The sequence below is a fragment of the Triturus cristatus genome, chromosome 4_1 (assembly GCF_964204655.1).
Source record: "Triturus cristatus chromosome 4_1, aTriCri1.1, whole genome shotgun sequence".
Lineage (NCBI taxonomy): Eukaryota > Metazoa > Chordata > Amphibia > Caudata > Salamandridae > Triturus > Triturus cristatus.
The window spans coordinates 247339318-247355524 of record NC_140585.1 but is presented as its reverse complement, the minus strand read 5'-3'; the positions used below and the strand labels follow the sequence as shown (position 1 = coordinate 247355524).

At 44.8% G+C, this 16207-nt stretch overlaps 1 protein-coding gene across 3 annotated transcripts in view; it reads right to left on the bottom strand.

Moving 5' to 3' along the window:
- Positions 1-16207, bottom strand: part of AGBL3 (AGBL carboxypeptidase 3) — a 616174-nt gene that overhangs the window by 130961 nt on the left and 469006 nt on the right. For 2 of the 3 annotated variants that reach the window (XM_085651966.1, XM_085651965.1), the window contains exon 15: positions 12092-12217. In XM_085651966.1, coding sequence (XP_085508092.1) covers positions 12092-12217 — 126 coding nt within the window. The remainder of the gene's footprint in view (positions 1-12091; positions 12218-16207) is intronic. The other variant, XM_085651967.1, reaches the window with a different exon arrangement.

The window sequence follows — 16207 nt, the reverse complement described above, 5'->3', positions numbered from 1 at the left end:
ACGTCATTGGGCACAGGTACCGTTGGTAGAGTCGAAGCTCCCAACGGCCTGACAATTGGAGAAAACGAGGTGGGTGCGAGCCGAAGCTCCCCACCCTCGTTACTTGGGTAAACACACGCCTAGAGCTAAGACGCTATCCAGGAGGTGTTTCCGCGTCTTAGCCATCGACACTCGTAGGAGAACTGGGATAGGTAGAGCGGCTGCTCCCATCCATTCTTTGCACCACCTTGGGTATCATCACTTAAACCCGGATACAAGAGACGCACACTAGGAAGTGTTCCCAGCGTCTTTGTGTTGTGGCAGTACTCTGGGGGATACTGGTAGAGCGGCTGTTCCCAGGTGGTAGAGAGCCCGGCCGGGTGACTCCCACGTGCCCCCCCCCGTAGATTCCACAACCTTGGAACTACCCTTCACAGCGGTCGAGTGGCATTGTCGGCCACTGCTTAGCACTGTGCCCTCCGTTGGAGCATACCGGGTCCGGTGTGCATGCGGAGGACAGTTAGAAGAGCTGTGAATGGGTATCGTACTTTAACTGGTGATTCCAGTACCGGTATTCTTTGTTGTCTGTATTTGTTTATCTGTTTATTAAATCATCCTTAACATCCATTTCTCTGGTCCGTCGTCTGTTTGTCCCAACCCCGAGAAAGCCAGGACGTTACATAATACCCGACCTCTTCCATAACAATCTCCTGGTTGGGCGAACGACATGGCCACGATTGAGGATGTGTTGGCCGTCTTAGCCGCGATGCAAATCGAGCTCACCGCTTCCAGACAGGAAACAGCAGACGTTAAGGCTAGAATGGACGCTCTGCAGAACGATCCGCTACAGGCGGGTGCCTCTCACACGGCCACGGCCCCTGCGGTTGTGGTAGAGATGCCCGTAGCCATTCCTTTGGCGACACCAGAGAGGTACAGCGGAGACCCCAACACAGTGCAGGTATTCCTCACTCAAGTAGCACTGCATCTGTCCTGCAAACCAAAGGCCTTTCCTACCAGCCAAGCCAGAGTGGCCTTTCTGATCTCGTATCTTGCTGGGAACGCGGCGCAATGGGCAGTCCCACTGGTGAGCAGGGACGACCCTATCCTATGTGATTGGGGAGCCTTCCGAGAGGAATTCTTGAAGGTGTTTGATCGAAGGGCGGACTCGTATACTGCCGATCGAGAGATGTTGGAGCTGAGGCAAGGCAACAATGATCTGGTGCAGTACCTTAATGCTTTTCGAAGGTTAGTGGCCGAAACCAAGTGGCCCATAGCCAAACAAACCGCACTGTTTCACCAGGGCTTGAGCGAAGAGCTCAAAGATGTGGTAGCACAAATCGACCCCCAACCCAAGACATGTGAGGGCTTGATCAACCTGGTGCTACGGCTGGACCATAGATTGAACGAAAGAAAGGGCGATCACAAGAGGAAAGGGAAAGCGCTGCCATCGTATGTTTCGATGGGTGGCCCTGAGACCAACTCCTCCACCAGGACGGAACCCATGGACATAGGAGCTATAAGGGCGAGCCTTACAGCCACTGAAAAAGAATCACGCCGCAAGCAAGGCCTTTGCCTTTACTGCGGAAAAAGGGGGCACTATGTACGCGAGTGTCCAGCCAAGCCAAAAACCTCACGATACCGAGCGAACAAAACGGTGACAGCAGTGGTGGACGCACCGGCGGAAAACTGAGGGACTCCGGGTCTAGGGAAGGGGCATCTTGGAGTCACACCCATATCCCTTCCATGTTGAGCCCGAATCAAGGAGGGCGAAGACATTTGTTTATTACCTTACACGTAGGAGTGCAGGACCAGTGGATACCTGTGGTAGCCATAATTGATTCAGGAGCCACGGGCATGTTCATGGACTACAATGAAGCACGGAGACTGGGTCTCACTCTCCTTCCCAAACAGATACCAGAGGAGGTGTATGCAGTGGATGGGAGAAGTCTGGTGACCGGACCTATCGGACAGCACACAGGAGACGTACCGGTGAGGTTCGGAAAACAGCGTAACGAACGTATCGATTTTAGCATAATCAGAGCCCCGCAGTACGGGGTCATATTGGGCCTACCCTGGCTCCAAAAACATAACCCAACGGTGGATTGGCCTACGCATCACATTGAGATGACTTCCCCGTTTTGTGAACAATGGTGCGCCATGCGGCAGGACCCCCACGAAGGTGAGGTAGGCGAAGGTCACACGGTCACCACGGCAGCAGAAAAGGCCGTAAAGCTGCCCAGAGTGTATCACGGTTTCGGGGACGTCTTCGATGAAATCCGAGCGGAGGTGCTCCCTCCACATAGACCGTTCGACTGCCAAATCGACCTGGTTCCGGGGGCTAGCGTTCCCAGCGGCAGACTGTATGCGCTCACAGAACCCGAAAACGTATATCTACGGGGATATTTGGATAAGTTACTAGGGCTGGGGTTCATCAGGCCGTTGAAATCCCCTGCCGCATCACCTCTCTTTTTCATCCCGAAAGCGAATGGCGAATTGAGGGCCTGCGTGGACTTTAGGGCCTTGAATGCGATAACCATAAAAAACCGGTACCCCCTGCCTCTCATAAGCGTCCTGCTGGAACAGGTAAAAAAGGCCCAAATATACACAAAGCTTGATCTCAAGGGGGCATACCATCTTGTGCACATGAGGGACGGCGACAAATGGAAAACCGCCTTTAAGACCAGGTTCGGGCTCTTTGAGTACCTCGTCATGCCGTTCGGACTATGCAATACCCCTGCCGCCTTCCAATACTTCCTCAATGAGGTGTTCTGGGAGGTATTAGATATTTACCTGGTCGTTTACATAGACGACATACTCATCTACTCCAACTCAGAGGAAGAAGACGTACAGCACGTATCCGCGGTTCTCAACAAACTGAGGGAAAACATGCTATACTGCAAACTCAGCAAATGTGACTTCCACGTCACATCAGTGGAATTCCTTGGGGTGATGCTGAGCCCCAACGGACAGGAGATGGCGGAACGCAGGATCAGAGCGGTGGAGGAGTGGCCGGTGCCCCGAGGAGTAAAGGAAGTCCAGAGCTTCATAGGCTTCGCCAACTTTTATAGGCGTTTTATTGAGGGGTGTTCTGGCTTGGTTGCCCCGATCACGCAACTACTACGGAAGTCTCAGGAGTTCGTGTGGGGACCGGAAGCACAAAAAGCATTTGTGGCCCTCAAGAAGGCCTTCAGCACCGCCCCGGTGCTAGCTCACTCGAATCCGGAATTACCCTATGTGGTAGAAGCGGAGGCCTCTGATGTGGCGCTGGGTGCCATTCTATTTCAGAGTAATGAGGTGTCAGGGTTGCTCCATCCTGTGGCGTACATGTCTCGTAAATTGAACGACGCGGAACGCAATTACCATATTGCGGAGGAGGAACTACTCGCGATAAAGGACGCATTTGCTGAGTGGAGGCATTTGTTAATGGGGGCCAGACACGTGGTTACAGTATATACGGACCACAGAAACCTCCAGTTTCTGACGGCGGCGCGGCACTTGTCTCCCCGTCAAATGAGGTGGATGCTCCTTTTCTCCGGTTTCAATTTCCACATCACATACCGACCCGGTACGGAGAACAGGAAAGCGGACGCGCTTTCGAGGCAATCGAATGCCAGGGATCCGCAGCCGGTTGCCGAACATTCCATCATCCCTCCAGGAGTTGTGATAGGGGCGATTCAACCACAGACGTTCCTCAGGGGGGTTCAGAAGGGGACCCATACCTTCATGTGGCGGAGGTGGCTTCACAGTCACAAGGAGTGGCAGATGAAGGACGGGATTCCGGTGAAAGGACGATGTATGTTGTTACCCACGCCTAGGCTTCGAAAACAGGCCTTCACCTGGTGCCACGTGTCTCCCTGTGCCGGCCATCTGGGTGTCGAAAAGACGGTAGCGAGCCTAGGACGGCAGTTCTGGTGGCCTGCCATGAGAACAGACGTCCGGAATTGGTGTTCATCATGTACCGTTTGCGCATCCATGAAATCGGACCACAGAAGATCGCAAGGACTCCTCCAACCCCTTCCTACACCGACCAAATCTTGTGAAAACATATCCTTAGACTTCATTGTCGGGCTACCAAAGGATCAAGGAAAGACGGCCATACTGGTGGTGGTGGACTATCTCACGAAGATGGGGCACTTCCTCGCTTGCAATCAGGTACCTTCGGCAGGAGAGCTGGCGTCGTTGTTATTGAGGAATGTAGTGAGACTACATGGCCTACCCAACGTGATCGTGTCAGACAGGGGGTCTCAGTTCACGTCGCACTTCTGGAAAACTTGGTGTTCGGCGTTACACGTCAAATCTGCCATGTCCACGAGTTATCACCCGCTGATGGACGGCCAGACGGAGCGCCTGAACCAGTCGCTCAAACAATATCTACATTGTTTTGTAGAGCAAGGGAAGGATGAGTGGGTGGACCTACTTTGGATCGCGGAAATCGCGTACAACAACGCCACACATTGTTCCACCAAGGCCTCCCCTTTCTATTGTAACTACGGCCATCATCCCCGGTTCTTGCCGTTTCTGCACCCGGTCAGGGAAGACAGATTGCCGACAACAGCCAAGCGGGTGGCCCGCATCAAGGAGGCCTTGCTGAGTTCTCGAGTTGCCCTGGAGGGGGCTAAAGCCTTGTATAAAGCCTTTTCTGATAGGAGGAGAAGGCCTGGACCCGTCTACAAACCTGGGGATTATGTCTGGGTCTCTACACGGCACATGAGATTCAAGAAAAGTAGCATGTTCCTTCCTCGCTTCATGGGCCCATATAGGATCCTTCGATGCATCAGCCCGGTGAACGTGAAATTGTGCCTGCCCCAGTCCCTGCGGATCCATCCCGTGTTCCACGTTTCCCTCTTGAAACCCGCGAACGCGGTGAGGCCTTGTGCGCCGGTGTCGGTGAATGTGGATTCGGAGGTGGAGTACGAGGTGGCTGGTATCTTGGATTCCACGTGGCGCAGGGGCAAACTATGGTATCTGGTGGCATGGAAGGGGTACGGACCCGAGGAGCAGTCATGGGAACCTGCGGTGGGGGTTCACGCTCCTCGTCTGGTGTCGTCGTTCCATTGTCGATTTCCTTCTTGTGCTGGTCCTGATGGGGGGCGCTGATGGGAGGGGGATGTACTGTCAGGAATCCCCTCCCGCACATGGATTCCCTCCCACGATGCCACTGCCGTGAACCTGGTGCGCTTGGAGGAGAGCGGACTACAACTCCCAGAATGCCCTCCGGCAACAGTGCCTTATGCAACTCAAGAGTTCTGGTTACATAACACCAAGGGTAACGCCTAGTTTTCGTGTTATGCAACTCAAGAGTCATGGTTATACAACGCCGAGAGTACTACTTAAGGAGAAGACCACTGGGACTCGGCGTCGGATATTCTGACCTTTACCGGAGTACCTGGTTGAGGTACACGGACCCGTTGGAGAGTTGAGCGGCGGAAGGAACATTCTAAGGAGCGGAGGAGAGGTGCTGCGTGTGCTTCCTGCCCGTGTCCTGTCCCGTTCTGAGAGCCGTATTCAACGTCATTGGGCACAGGTACCGTTGGTAGAGCCGAAGCTCCCAACGGCCTGACAATTGGAGAAAACGAGGTGGGTGCGAGCCGAAGCTCCCCACCCTCGTTACTTGGGTAAACACACGCCTAGAGCTAAGACGCTATCCAGGAGGTGTTTCCGCGTCTTAGCCATCGACACTCGTAGGAGAACTGGGATAGGTAGAGCGGCTGCTCCCATCCATTCTCTGCACCACCTTGGGTATCATCACTTAAACCCGGATACAAGAGACGCACACTAGGAAGTGTTCCCAGCGTCTTTGTGTTGTGGCAGTACTCTGGGGGATACTGGTAGAGCGGCTGTTCCCAGGTGGTAGAGAGCCCGGCCGGGTGACTCCCACGTGCCCCCCCCCGTAGATTCCACAACCTTGCAACTACCCTTCACAGCGGTCGAGTGGCATTGTCGGCCACTGCTTAGCACTGTGCCCTCCGTTGGAGCTTACCGGGTCCGGTGTGCATGCGGAGGACGGTTAGAAGAGCTGTGAATGGGTATCGTACTTTAACTGGTGATTCCAGTACCGGTATTCTTTGTTGTCTGTAGTTGTTTATCTGTTTATTAAATCATCCTTAACATCCATTTCTCTGGTCCATCGTCTGTTTGTCCCAACCCCGAGAAAGCCAGGACGTTACAGAAAACAAGAGGTGTGCTGTTCCTATAGCGAGCAAAAGAAAGTGGTCCTAACCGAGGGGGCACACACGGGAAATGCTCCTATAAGGAGCCATAGTCCTCACACATCCCAAATGATGTCATGTTTCATCATCGGGCAGCTCCTCAGTGGGCCGGCGCTGCAATGCCCAATGGGCTTCGCAGGGGGCTCTTTGCCATGGATCTTTTACCTGTGCCCTTGGCCGATGATGAAGCGGGTGTGTGTGGTATGTGAGGAGTATATACAAAAGTGAGTAGAGTGTGGGGAGAACGCGAGTTAAAAATAACTGTTAGAACCAGCTAAACCAACTTTAATTAGCGGGTTCCATGTCCTGATTTAAAAAAAACGTTGATATTTGCAAGAGCAGGATATAATAATCTTATCAAGAATATATAAAGTAAGGATATGGGTCTAAATGTTTCATGCCCTTTAGCGTCTCTCCGATCGTGGCATTTCTTCAGGACCAATTAACCCTAATATATACTCACTGAGGGGCAGTTCATATCTGTATGTAGAGATAAATAACCATATCTTCTCCAAATTACACCAGCCGAAACAGTGTCTCTCGGGGTGTGGACCTGAATGTAGCGGGAGGAAAATGGCAAACACTACAGGGTCTTGGACGCTCAATGGCGTCGCGCCCGACCTAGTTGCCAGTGTGCTCAAATAGCAACTGACATACCCTCCGGGCTATTTATTTGGATCAAATGTAGACCAATTAAAATTGTTATTGACAAAGCCAAAACATTGGTAATTTTACAAAAAAGACAACCATATTTTCTATTCCAAAAACATCAGTATAGACAGAGGTTATTTCATTAGGGATTTTCAACCACTTTCCATGCCTAGAGCCAGAGATATTTAACCAGAACATAAACACAAGATATGGAAGTAGACAAGTGAGGAGCAAACTTTAAAGGATGAGTAGTGGCCAGTCAAATAACCAGGGCCATGACAGAGGACTACGAGTCTGGCTCTCAGAACAAGACAACCTCCCTCAAAGTCAATGTGGGAGAAACAATTTAGGGCATTTTTTCCTGCATGACGAAAAAAAAGCATTATACCCATGGGTATTGAACATTACCCGAAATGGACACACAATAGAATTTACATCTATGGCACCAAGAATGCCTACAGTCAAGAAGCACCACCATCTGGAGGCACTGAAACAGTAAATAAGAAGCTATTGCTCCAATATGCCACAGAACCAGTACCAGAAAACAAGACCTTTTTTTAATTTTAATTAAGATTTTTTGGTATCCTCTAAAAGAATGGGGCATTAAAAAAGTTTGAAAAAACGCAAACTTTCAAATTATTATCCTCACTGGATGTACTGCACTCAATAAACTATTGTATTGTATCAACAGAGCTGAAATATTCATATTTCCTTCACCTGATGCTTTAAAAGCACCTGAGATACCACCGCTTCATGGTAGATGGAACAAACTACCAGTTGGAATCAGTCCCATTTGCCCTAAATCCAGAGTATTAATGAAAAATGCATGGTTCCAGTAGTGGTTTACTTTTGTTGAATGAGTATATATCCATACCTCGATAACTGGCTTATCAAAGTACCATCACCACAACAAACAGTTACTGCACTATACCATACATAGACACTACTAAAGAATTGGGTCCCACAAAAACACTGACAAGTCCATCTTAGTGCCACCTCAGAACATTTTGTTCTTGGGGCAAATAGATCCACAAATCAACCGAAAGCGTATCCATGACAAGAAAGGATCGACAAGCTATTCTATGTGATTGAGAATATAAGCTGTAAAAAGGTGGATAAAAGTAAGGAAACTCAAAGTATTGTTAGGGATACTTTCTTCCTGCATTCCACTCATACCGCAGTGGAGACAGAGAACGAGACACCTTTCAGGAAGGTTAGGAGCTGCTGAAAATAGAAATATATGCTGGCCAGCACCTATACGAAATCAAACCACTCTTTCTTATAACTACAGATGCCTGGATGGAGGGCTTGCATGCACCCAATTTGGATAAGACCAAAACCTACATATAAACCTTCTGCAATTGAGGGCAGTCTGGCTAGCATTGAAAGTGCTCCTCTCTCTGATAAGACAGAACCATGTCAAAATACAAACAGAAACATTATGGTATATAAGGAAACAAGGAGGAACGAGAACCACAAAACTGTTCCAGGAAGCTCGCCTACTGTGGCACTAGGCCTTGAAAAATCAACCCAACAGTAGAACATGTTCGGTTTTACAGAATGAGATAGCAAATGCACTTACCAGAAACTATGGAAATGTGAAATAAATAACAACCCCTTAGATCTAATCATCGAAAAATGGGGCAAGCTGCAACTACTTCTATTTGTGATGCTGAAGAATGTCAAATGCCAAAACTACACACGCAGATGGTGGTGTCTAAACTCTCAGGGGAAGGGTTTTTGACTCTTTGATTAGGGAAATGCGTGTGTGCTTTACCCCTAATACCACATAATCCAAGGATCTTGAGGAAAATGAATAAATAATCATACACCATCATATTAACCGTCAAGGCTTGGACCAAACAATTCAGGTTCACAAATCTATGGGACCTATTGATACAAAGACCAGTTTTATTCATGACAGATCCATTCCTACAATCCAATGATCAATTCGGAATCTTACATCACAATCCAGCCTACATGCATTGACTACCTAGCTATTGCTGGCCGAGATTTTAGATCACAAAACATTCTGTCAAACTGTAAAACGATCTGCAAGCAGCAAGAGTTGAATCAATGGTTAAAAAATATTCCAGATGGAAGAGGGTTTGTACCTGAGCATCAGAAAATAAAGTCAATCCTTTCTCCATACATCCACATGAAGTACTACCTTATTTGATAACCTTGGCACGTACAGAACTAAGTTATGGCTCTATAACTGTACAGTATCTTACATCATGACCCAGGCTCCCTGCACCTAACTACTTGGAAGTTTGGATCACTAAACATTACGCCAAAGTTCAAAAAGATCTGCAAGCAGCAAGAACGGATTTAATGGTTAAAACATATTCCTTTGAATAGAAGAGGTTCTGTACCTGGGCATCATAACACAAAACTGACTTATTCTCCATGCATTCAACTGAAGTACTACCCTCATTTGCTAACCTTGGCAAAATCAGGACTAAGCTATGCCTCGATCAGAGTACACCTGGCGCTAATTCTCAATATCCCAGGAATCCGTCTCCACCTTAATTGTTCTATAGTAGGGTGGTAAAGGAATATATGTGAGATTTATATCGCACCTTCCTACAGCTGCAAAAAAAAACTCTATCTTGGGATCATAAGAAAACCATTCAGTCTGATTCAAGGCATCTTTTCAAATGTCGTCATGGAAATCAGTCTTTCTAATGGCTAAAACTTCAGCAAGAAGATTTGGAGAAATTCAAGCCTTTTTAATTAAGGCAGCAGTCATGAAATTCACCAAGAATAGAGTGACTTTGCCAACCAATCCAAACTTCATTACAATGGATGTAACATCTTACCATCTGAGCAAAAATGGACATCTACCAACCTTTCTATCACAAGATGACTTTAGAAAAACTGTCCAGCTGTTTGTCTATGTAAAGTAGTGACCTGGTCCTCAACCAACACTTTTACAAAAGATCACTGTTTGAATGTCATATCAAGTGAAACAGCAGTGGGTCAAGCAGTGCTGCACAACTTTTTTCATCAAAGTAAATCTCATTACCACCTAATCTAAGATAAGATACTGCTTTGGTAATCATAATTCAAACATTTGAATCTTTAAAAAATGAAATGCTACAGAAGAAAAAGTAACTTACTTGAACCTACATTTCTGCAGCATTGGTATCTTTCATTGATACACACCCTTCCACCCTCCTTACCCGCTGATGTCGCCATAATTTATTACAAGATTAAAAAATACTGCTGTAGTAATATTGACTACCTGGGGTTCCCAGTGTAACGTTGGGAGATAATACAAGCATGTGAATCTAGGTAAGACACAATACTGAAAATATTTAATTTCACTTTGAGTGCTATGATTTCAAGACCCCATTCTTATGTTTTTACTGTTTGATACTTTGAGTGTTTTTTTCCTGATAAACAGTTTAGTTATGTATATACTTTTGTGCACATGTAAAAAGTGCTCGGCTACCCTGGTGGGTCTGATGTGCACTATACAAAACTACAAATAAATAAACAAAACCCTCACCACTAGTTGACTTCTCCTATAAAAGTAGAATATATTTGGCCTATTTCCAATGTGATTCACAATAAGAATGAATAATGTGGGGACCAGGGCATTTCCCTATTTAACTCCTCTGGCAACTGTTCATGACTTGCCATGCTGTTCACATTTGCTTGGCACAAACAGCATTTAATAGCATTATCAGAATGAATCAAACACAAAAAAGAATTAGCACAGTGCCCATTTTTCAAATATTCATGAGGATGTTCTTTATTAATTGAATCAAATGGAGATTTAGGCAAAGAACAGAATATGGAAAATAAACCTTTGTTACATTTGACATAATTTATTATTGCAAGGCGTGCTGTGTATATTTTTTACTATTGATCTTGGGATTTTGGGTTAATAAAAAGTTTCCACAATACCTTAAAGGTGATATTGACTGGAGATGTATGAACGTGTTTTGCAGGCAAAGATTTGTCTAACCTTTTAGGAGAAATTTCACTATTTCAGTCTGCACTCAAACATAGTCTCATTACAGAAATATTAATTCCCTCAGAAAATATAATTTTTTAGAATTATAAATCTTTTGTATAAACCAAAAACAATGCAAACACTGCAGAAAAAGAGACAAAATACATTAACAGGCTTAGCAAATATTACCACCAGTGGAATATACCCCTCATGACTGTCTCACTCCTCACCAGGAAGATCTTCCGAGTTCTCAAGCTTATTTACAAATATACGACCCTTGAGTTGGCAACATGTCTTCAGGCCACTCAAATGCACTTATTTCAGACATATCTATTGCGCTCAAATTAATATGCCACGTTTTAGCTAACTCTATTTCTCCTCAATAAGAAGCCAGAGGATGACTTAATCTGCAGATTGCTCAAATCCCACTTGAGCACAATTGCAAAACTTTGTCTGTTATAAATACATGCTTATGCCCTGATTTAACATTAATAGGTGATGTACGAAATAACACAGGAACATGTTTAGGATAAGACATATAATGAACAAAGCCCTTCACAATTCTGGTCCCAATATCCCTTCTTGATTCACCATACAAATCCAAGACCAGTCAGTACATTTACCTCATTTAGCCCATGACCTGTAGGCAAAAATTTGGTGGAAAGTCATTAATTGTCCGGGGTCCTTCTTTTTTAAATAACATGCCACCTACATTGAGAAATTAGGAGGACTATGCCAATTCAGTAAAGATCTTAAAACCTTACTATTCATGGACACATTCAGCCTACCTGCCAACTTCAAAGTCACCTGTTGAAGCAGACTACTCTCTTGTACCTCTTACTGTAAATCCACCAAATGAAGTTGATCTGAACGCATCTTTCAGCCCTGTGTCCTTCGAAGAAGCAGGCAGAAAACTAAATATTTAAATAAAATCGTACTATGCATAAAGTCAGCTTAGTAAATATATGGACTAATGTTTCAGATTTCTATAGATACTGTAGGAGCGAAATGCAAAACCAACACCACACACAAGTGGTACCAGATATACTCTTCGCACTCACAGGTCCGATGATGGTAATTTGCACCATGGAGTATCTCTAGATATCGGAAGCAGGTAGTCTTTTCTCTAGGGTATTAATGATTAGAGCAATTAAACCTTGATAATCTTAGTGTGGGAAATCTCTAAAGGAAACGTTTTCATTAGGAATACCCCTTGACCATTATGCTTACTAAACAATGTTTTTAGACAGAGTTTCCTTGATGGACTTGAAAAATACAAAACACAGACCTTTTTGCCATCAAAATCATTAAAGATGTTTCTTCCATCCAAGCTGGGAATAGGGTTCACGTGCAGCCTCTGAAGACCGTCAAACTTTTTGGTGTGGCGGGCACGGGTCTGAGAAGAGAGAAACCTCTAAAAAAATGTTGAGTTGTTAACATGCAAAGCTTTCTTCAAATTCAAATCATAAATACTGTTTTAAAAACAAGCTGCTGTGCCGTACTTGCAAAGAAGTTATCAAGGTACTAACAAGCATTTGTATAGCCAATCAGTCTAGCTTTCTGCCTGTTTTTCAATTCCGGTGTTGGCTTTGATAATGCTTTTAGAATTGCAGCACAGGCATTGGCAAATAAAACAGCAGCATGAGGCCATCATGGAATGTTATTTTGTATACATTCCATGATGGCTGTTATGTTGCATCGAGACACAAATGACAACTATCTCAGAACCATATACAATACACATGTGGGGTGAGGACGCTAATGGGTCAAGTGTGTTGCGGTGGCAATGGGGAGAGTCATTTAAACGGAGAAATAAATTGAGTACATGATATGGCATTGCTGTGAAAAAACAGTATATAGATGGAAAGAAAGAGGAGACTCAACTTCCATTGTGTGCATAGCTTTGGTGCTTTGCAGCTATGTTATAAGTTTCATTGATAAAAGGGAGAAGAGTTAGGAGTGAGCTGCAGGAAAAGAGCAGGTGGGCAAACGAGTAACATGCAAAAAGAGAGAAAGTAAGGAGTGAAAAAACAAGAGTAGGGAAGGGTAAAGGAAGATGTGAGTTAGTCTGAGTTGTTTGTAGAGTACAAGACAAGTGGTGAATGGAACGCAAGCAAGTATGAGAAAAGGGTACAGCATGAGTGGATGAAGAGCGAAAGGAAGGAGTGCAAAAATTACATAGAACAATTTGAAGAGTTTGGTACAGAAAAGAAGGAAGTTATTTCAAGTGGATGTGAACAATTTGCACATGCTTTGTTCAGTCTATCACAGTGATGGGAGTGAATGGGTAAAGTGGGCAGCCCCATGCTGTATGTTGTGAAAATGTTAATGATAATTTTACCGACCAAGGGAGGAAGTCCGATGATCAAAAGCCCCTCCGTATATGCATATTATGTAGACAGTCTGGTGAGACAGCTAAAGATCTGTCTAAATCCAGACTTAAAACATGCAGCAAATAATCCAGGTATACAAGGCAATCTACATACAATCTGTTTTGCCTATGCAACCTAACACTTTAATTCATCTCTCGCTCTGCCCCCTCGCCACGTCTGACAACAAAACCCTTCTAAATGACTCCAACACTATTTTGGAAAACTACGTAAACTTCCATGCTCAAACTAAAACATGTACACGCAAAATGAGACCTTCAGCACCTTAATTCACGACAGACCTCGCTGACAATAAATGTAGCTTCCGCAGAGAGGAAACAAAACAGAACTCCCGATGACCTCATAATGCTGAAGTCCCTCCATGCAACACACAAACAGCTCATCACATAAGCCAAAGCAAGGCACTATCTAACAATGAAGCAATCGACAGAAGCAGAATGCTCATCAAGACAATCAAGCACTGCTTCAACCTCTGCCTCATTCTTCTGTCCCACACTCCACTGACAAGTGCAATGCCATCAATCTCTTCCTTAGTGAAACAATACAGATATCCAACAGCACAATGGCAACACCAAGCCTGATAATCCTCTTACACCCACCTACATCTCACAACAATCATCCTTCAAAACCCTATTACTTGCATATCATGCCGGAAAGCAACTTCGTTGAAGATGTCTTTCCTCGCCCATCATCCAATCTTTCTCTTGGAAAGCACTCTCACCCTGATTCACCACTATCAATGCCTCCCTCACTCAAGCATCTTCCCAGAAGCTCTTAAAATAGGCCAGATCCTCCTACTCCTAAAGAAATTTATCCTAGCCACTGATGATCTTATAGCCTCAGCAAGATCCGCGAAAAAGCAGTCTATGCTCAACTCCAAAATCACATCAATACTAACCATCTCATGTACAACCAATCTGGCTTCAGATCAGACTGGTGCACAGAGACTGCTACCTAACACATTGTAGACGTCTGCCTCCTGACCACAGGTGAAGATGTCCCCTGTCTCCTGAAATTGCTGGATATCTGAGCTGTCTTCGACACAGTAGAGCAGTTATCCCATTCCCCACCCTGGAGTCTCAAATAAGGTTCACTGGCAATGTCCTTCACTGTTCTCCTCCTTTCTTTCCCAACAACACCAGTTCGTTCAAAAGAGCACCTCCAGGTCACAAAACATCCCTATCAGCTGAAGAGTCTCTTAGGGTGCCATGCTATCCTCTGTCATCTTCAACCTTTACATGGAGTTTAGGGGCTCTATTCACAGGTAATATCATCCAGATTCACCAAGATGTCAATGATACCCAAGGATACCTGAAAGTCTCCTTTGCTCCAGACATATAGTGTCTCAAACACTGCCTGCATCGCATCCAAAAATAGATGTCCTGTACTTACCTGAAAGTCAACCCCACTAAAATAGAATTCCAGTTATTTGAACAACATGCAAGAAATAGTACTGTCAGTAGAGGACATGGAGTTAGGTCATCACCCTAGGCAGCGTGTTGAGTGCAACTGGGCTCGCCAAAAATGTCTTGATGTTACGGCACTGCATGCCCAAAGGATGCCCTCGGGTTTAGCAGCTGATGCAGCACAACTGTTGTGCTTCTGGTGCTTTAGAGCCCAGGATATGTACTGTGTCTATGACATGCAGTCTGTCACTATCTAAACACACAATTATCAAGCCAGCAAGCTAGCATTTACATCCTTAAATCAGGAGAAAGTATACTTTTGCCAGCGCATTTAGTCACACTGTGGCACACATTTTATAAGGAGGCAGAGTCAAATGCAAGCACAATTCTCAGAAAGCCGGTCTGCCTACCACCCAAAGCTGCAAAAATACATCAAGAACAACAGTTCCTACATTTAGTGGGGTTGTGCAAATCCACCTCTTCGGGGCAGAAAGATTAGAGAAACAGTCAGTCATAGCACACAATAATTCAACATAGTAGGAACTTCAACTCAGTAAATGGTTTACACCATTTTAGGGTCAGGAAACTAGACACCTTAATCAAAAAACTTAAATGCCAGGCAAAAGGGAACCCAAATATCATGGTAGTTCAAAAGGGATGCAAAATCGCCCCTCAATGTTCTGCCAATTTGCCACCTAGGAAGTTATGTGCGCACATACTTAAATAATCACACTATAAACAGTCCTAATCTTAAGATCTCAGTACTGCCAGAGGGAGAGAATGGCTACCAGGCACTCTCCAAGAGGCAAATTCCCAAAGTCCAACAGAAAACCCTCGAGCACTACTTGCAAGGGCAGTTAAAAAACAACAAAGTCACTATATTGTTCCAAATCTTTTTCATTCAATAGATCATTCCTCTGCTCTAGCCAATATGTGTTTTGTCATCTCTGATTTCATCAGGGGTAGAAACCATATAATACATAATCTAAATTACTAATTTCTTTTTTTATCATTCACTAATGTAATAATTTTTTTTTAAGGATTGTAATTCTCCTGCACCAAGTGATACACTAAACGAGCAATTGGAAGACCATCTCAAGAGACTTCCATTGTTCCGTGATACCCGAATGGATTCATAGTATTCAAGAGAAACACTTGTGTTCAAAATAACATGCTAATATTAACACAGTAAGTTTAAAATTAGTTAAAACTATATACCAAATGTGGCATAACAATCAGTTTCTGCTTTTATTAATCCTAAAATTTGGAAACCACATATTCTGTGACAATCAAACAGTACCTGTGGCGTGCAAATCACAATTCTGGCAATAAAGTACTGAAACATCACACAGCTCACCTTTTTCAAATTCAAAATTATTCCAAATCTAATCCTATGTTCCACCAACATCTGCTTTAGACCCGTTTAGGATCATCCATGAATGTACAGTTCTGAAAACTCAAAAGTGAACTTAGTAGTTAAATAAATTCTCCCATTCCTTTTATCCGTAATTAGGTGACATCCATGTTATAAGTGTGATGAATCTCTCATATCCAACAAGATTTAAATTTCACCATGCCATCTTAAAAAAGCCTGGGCAGTGAACTCTG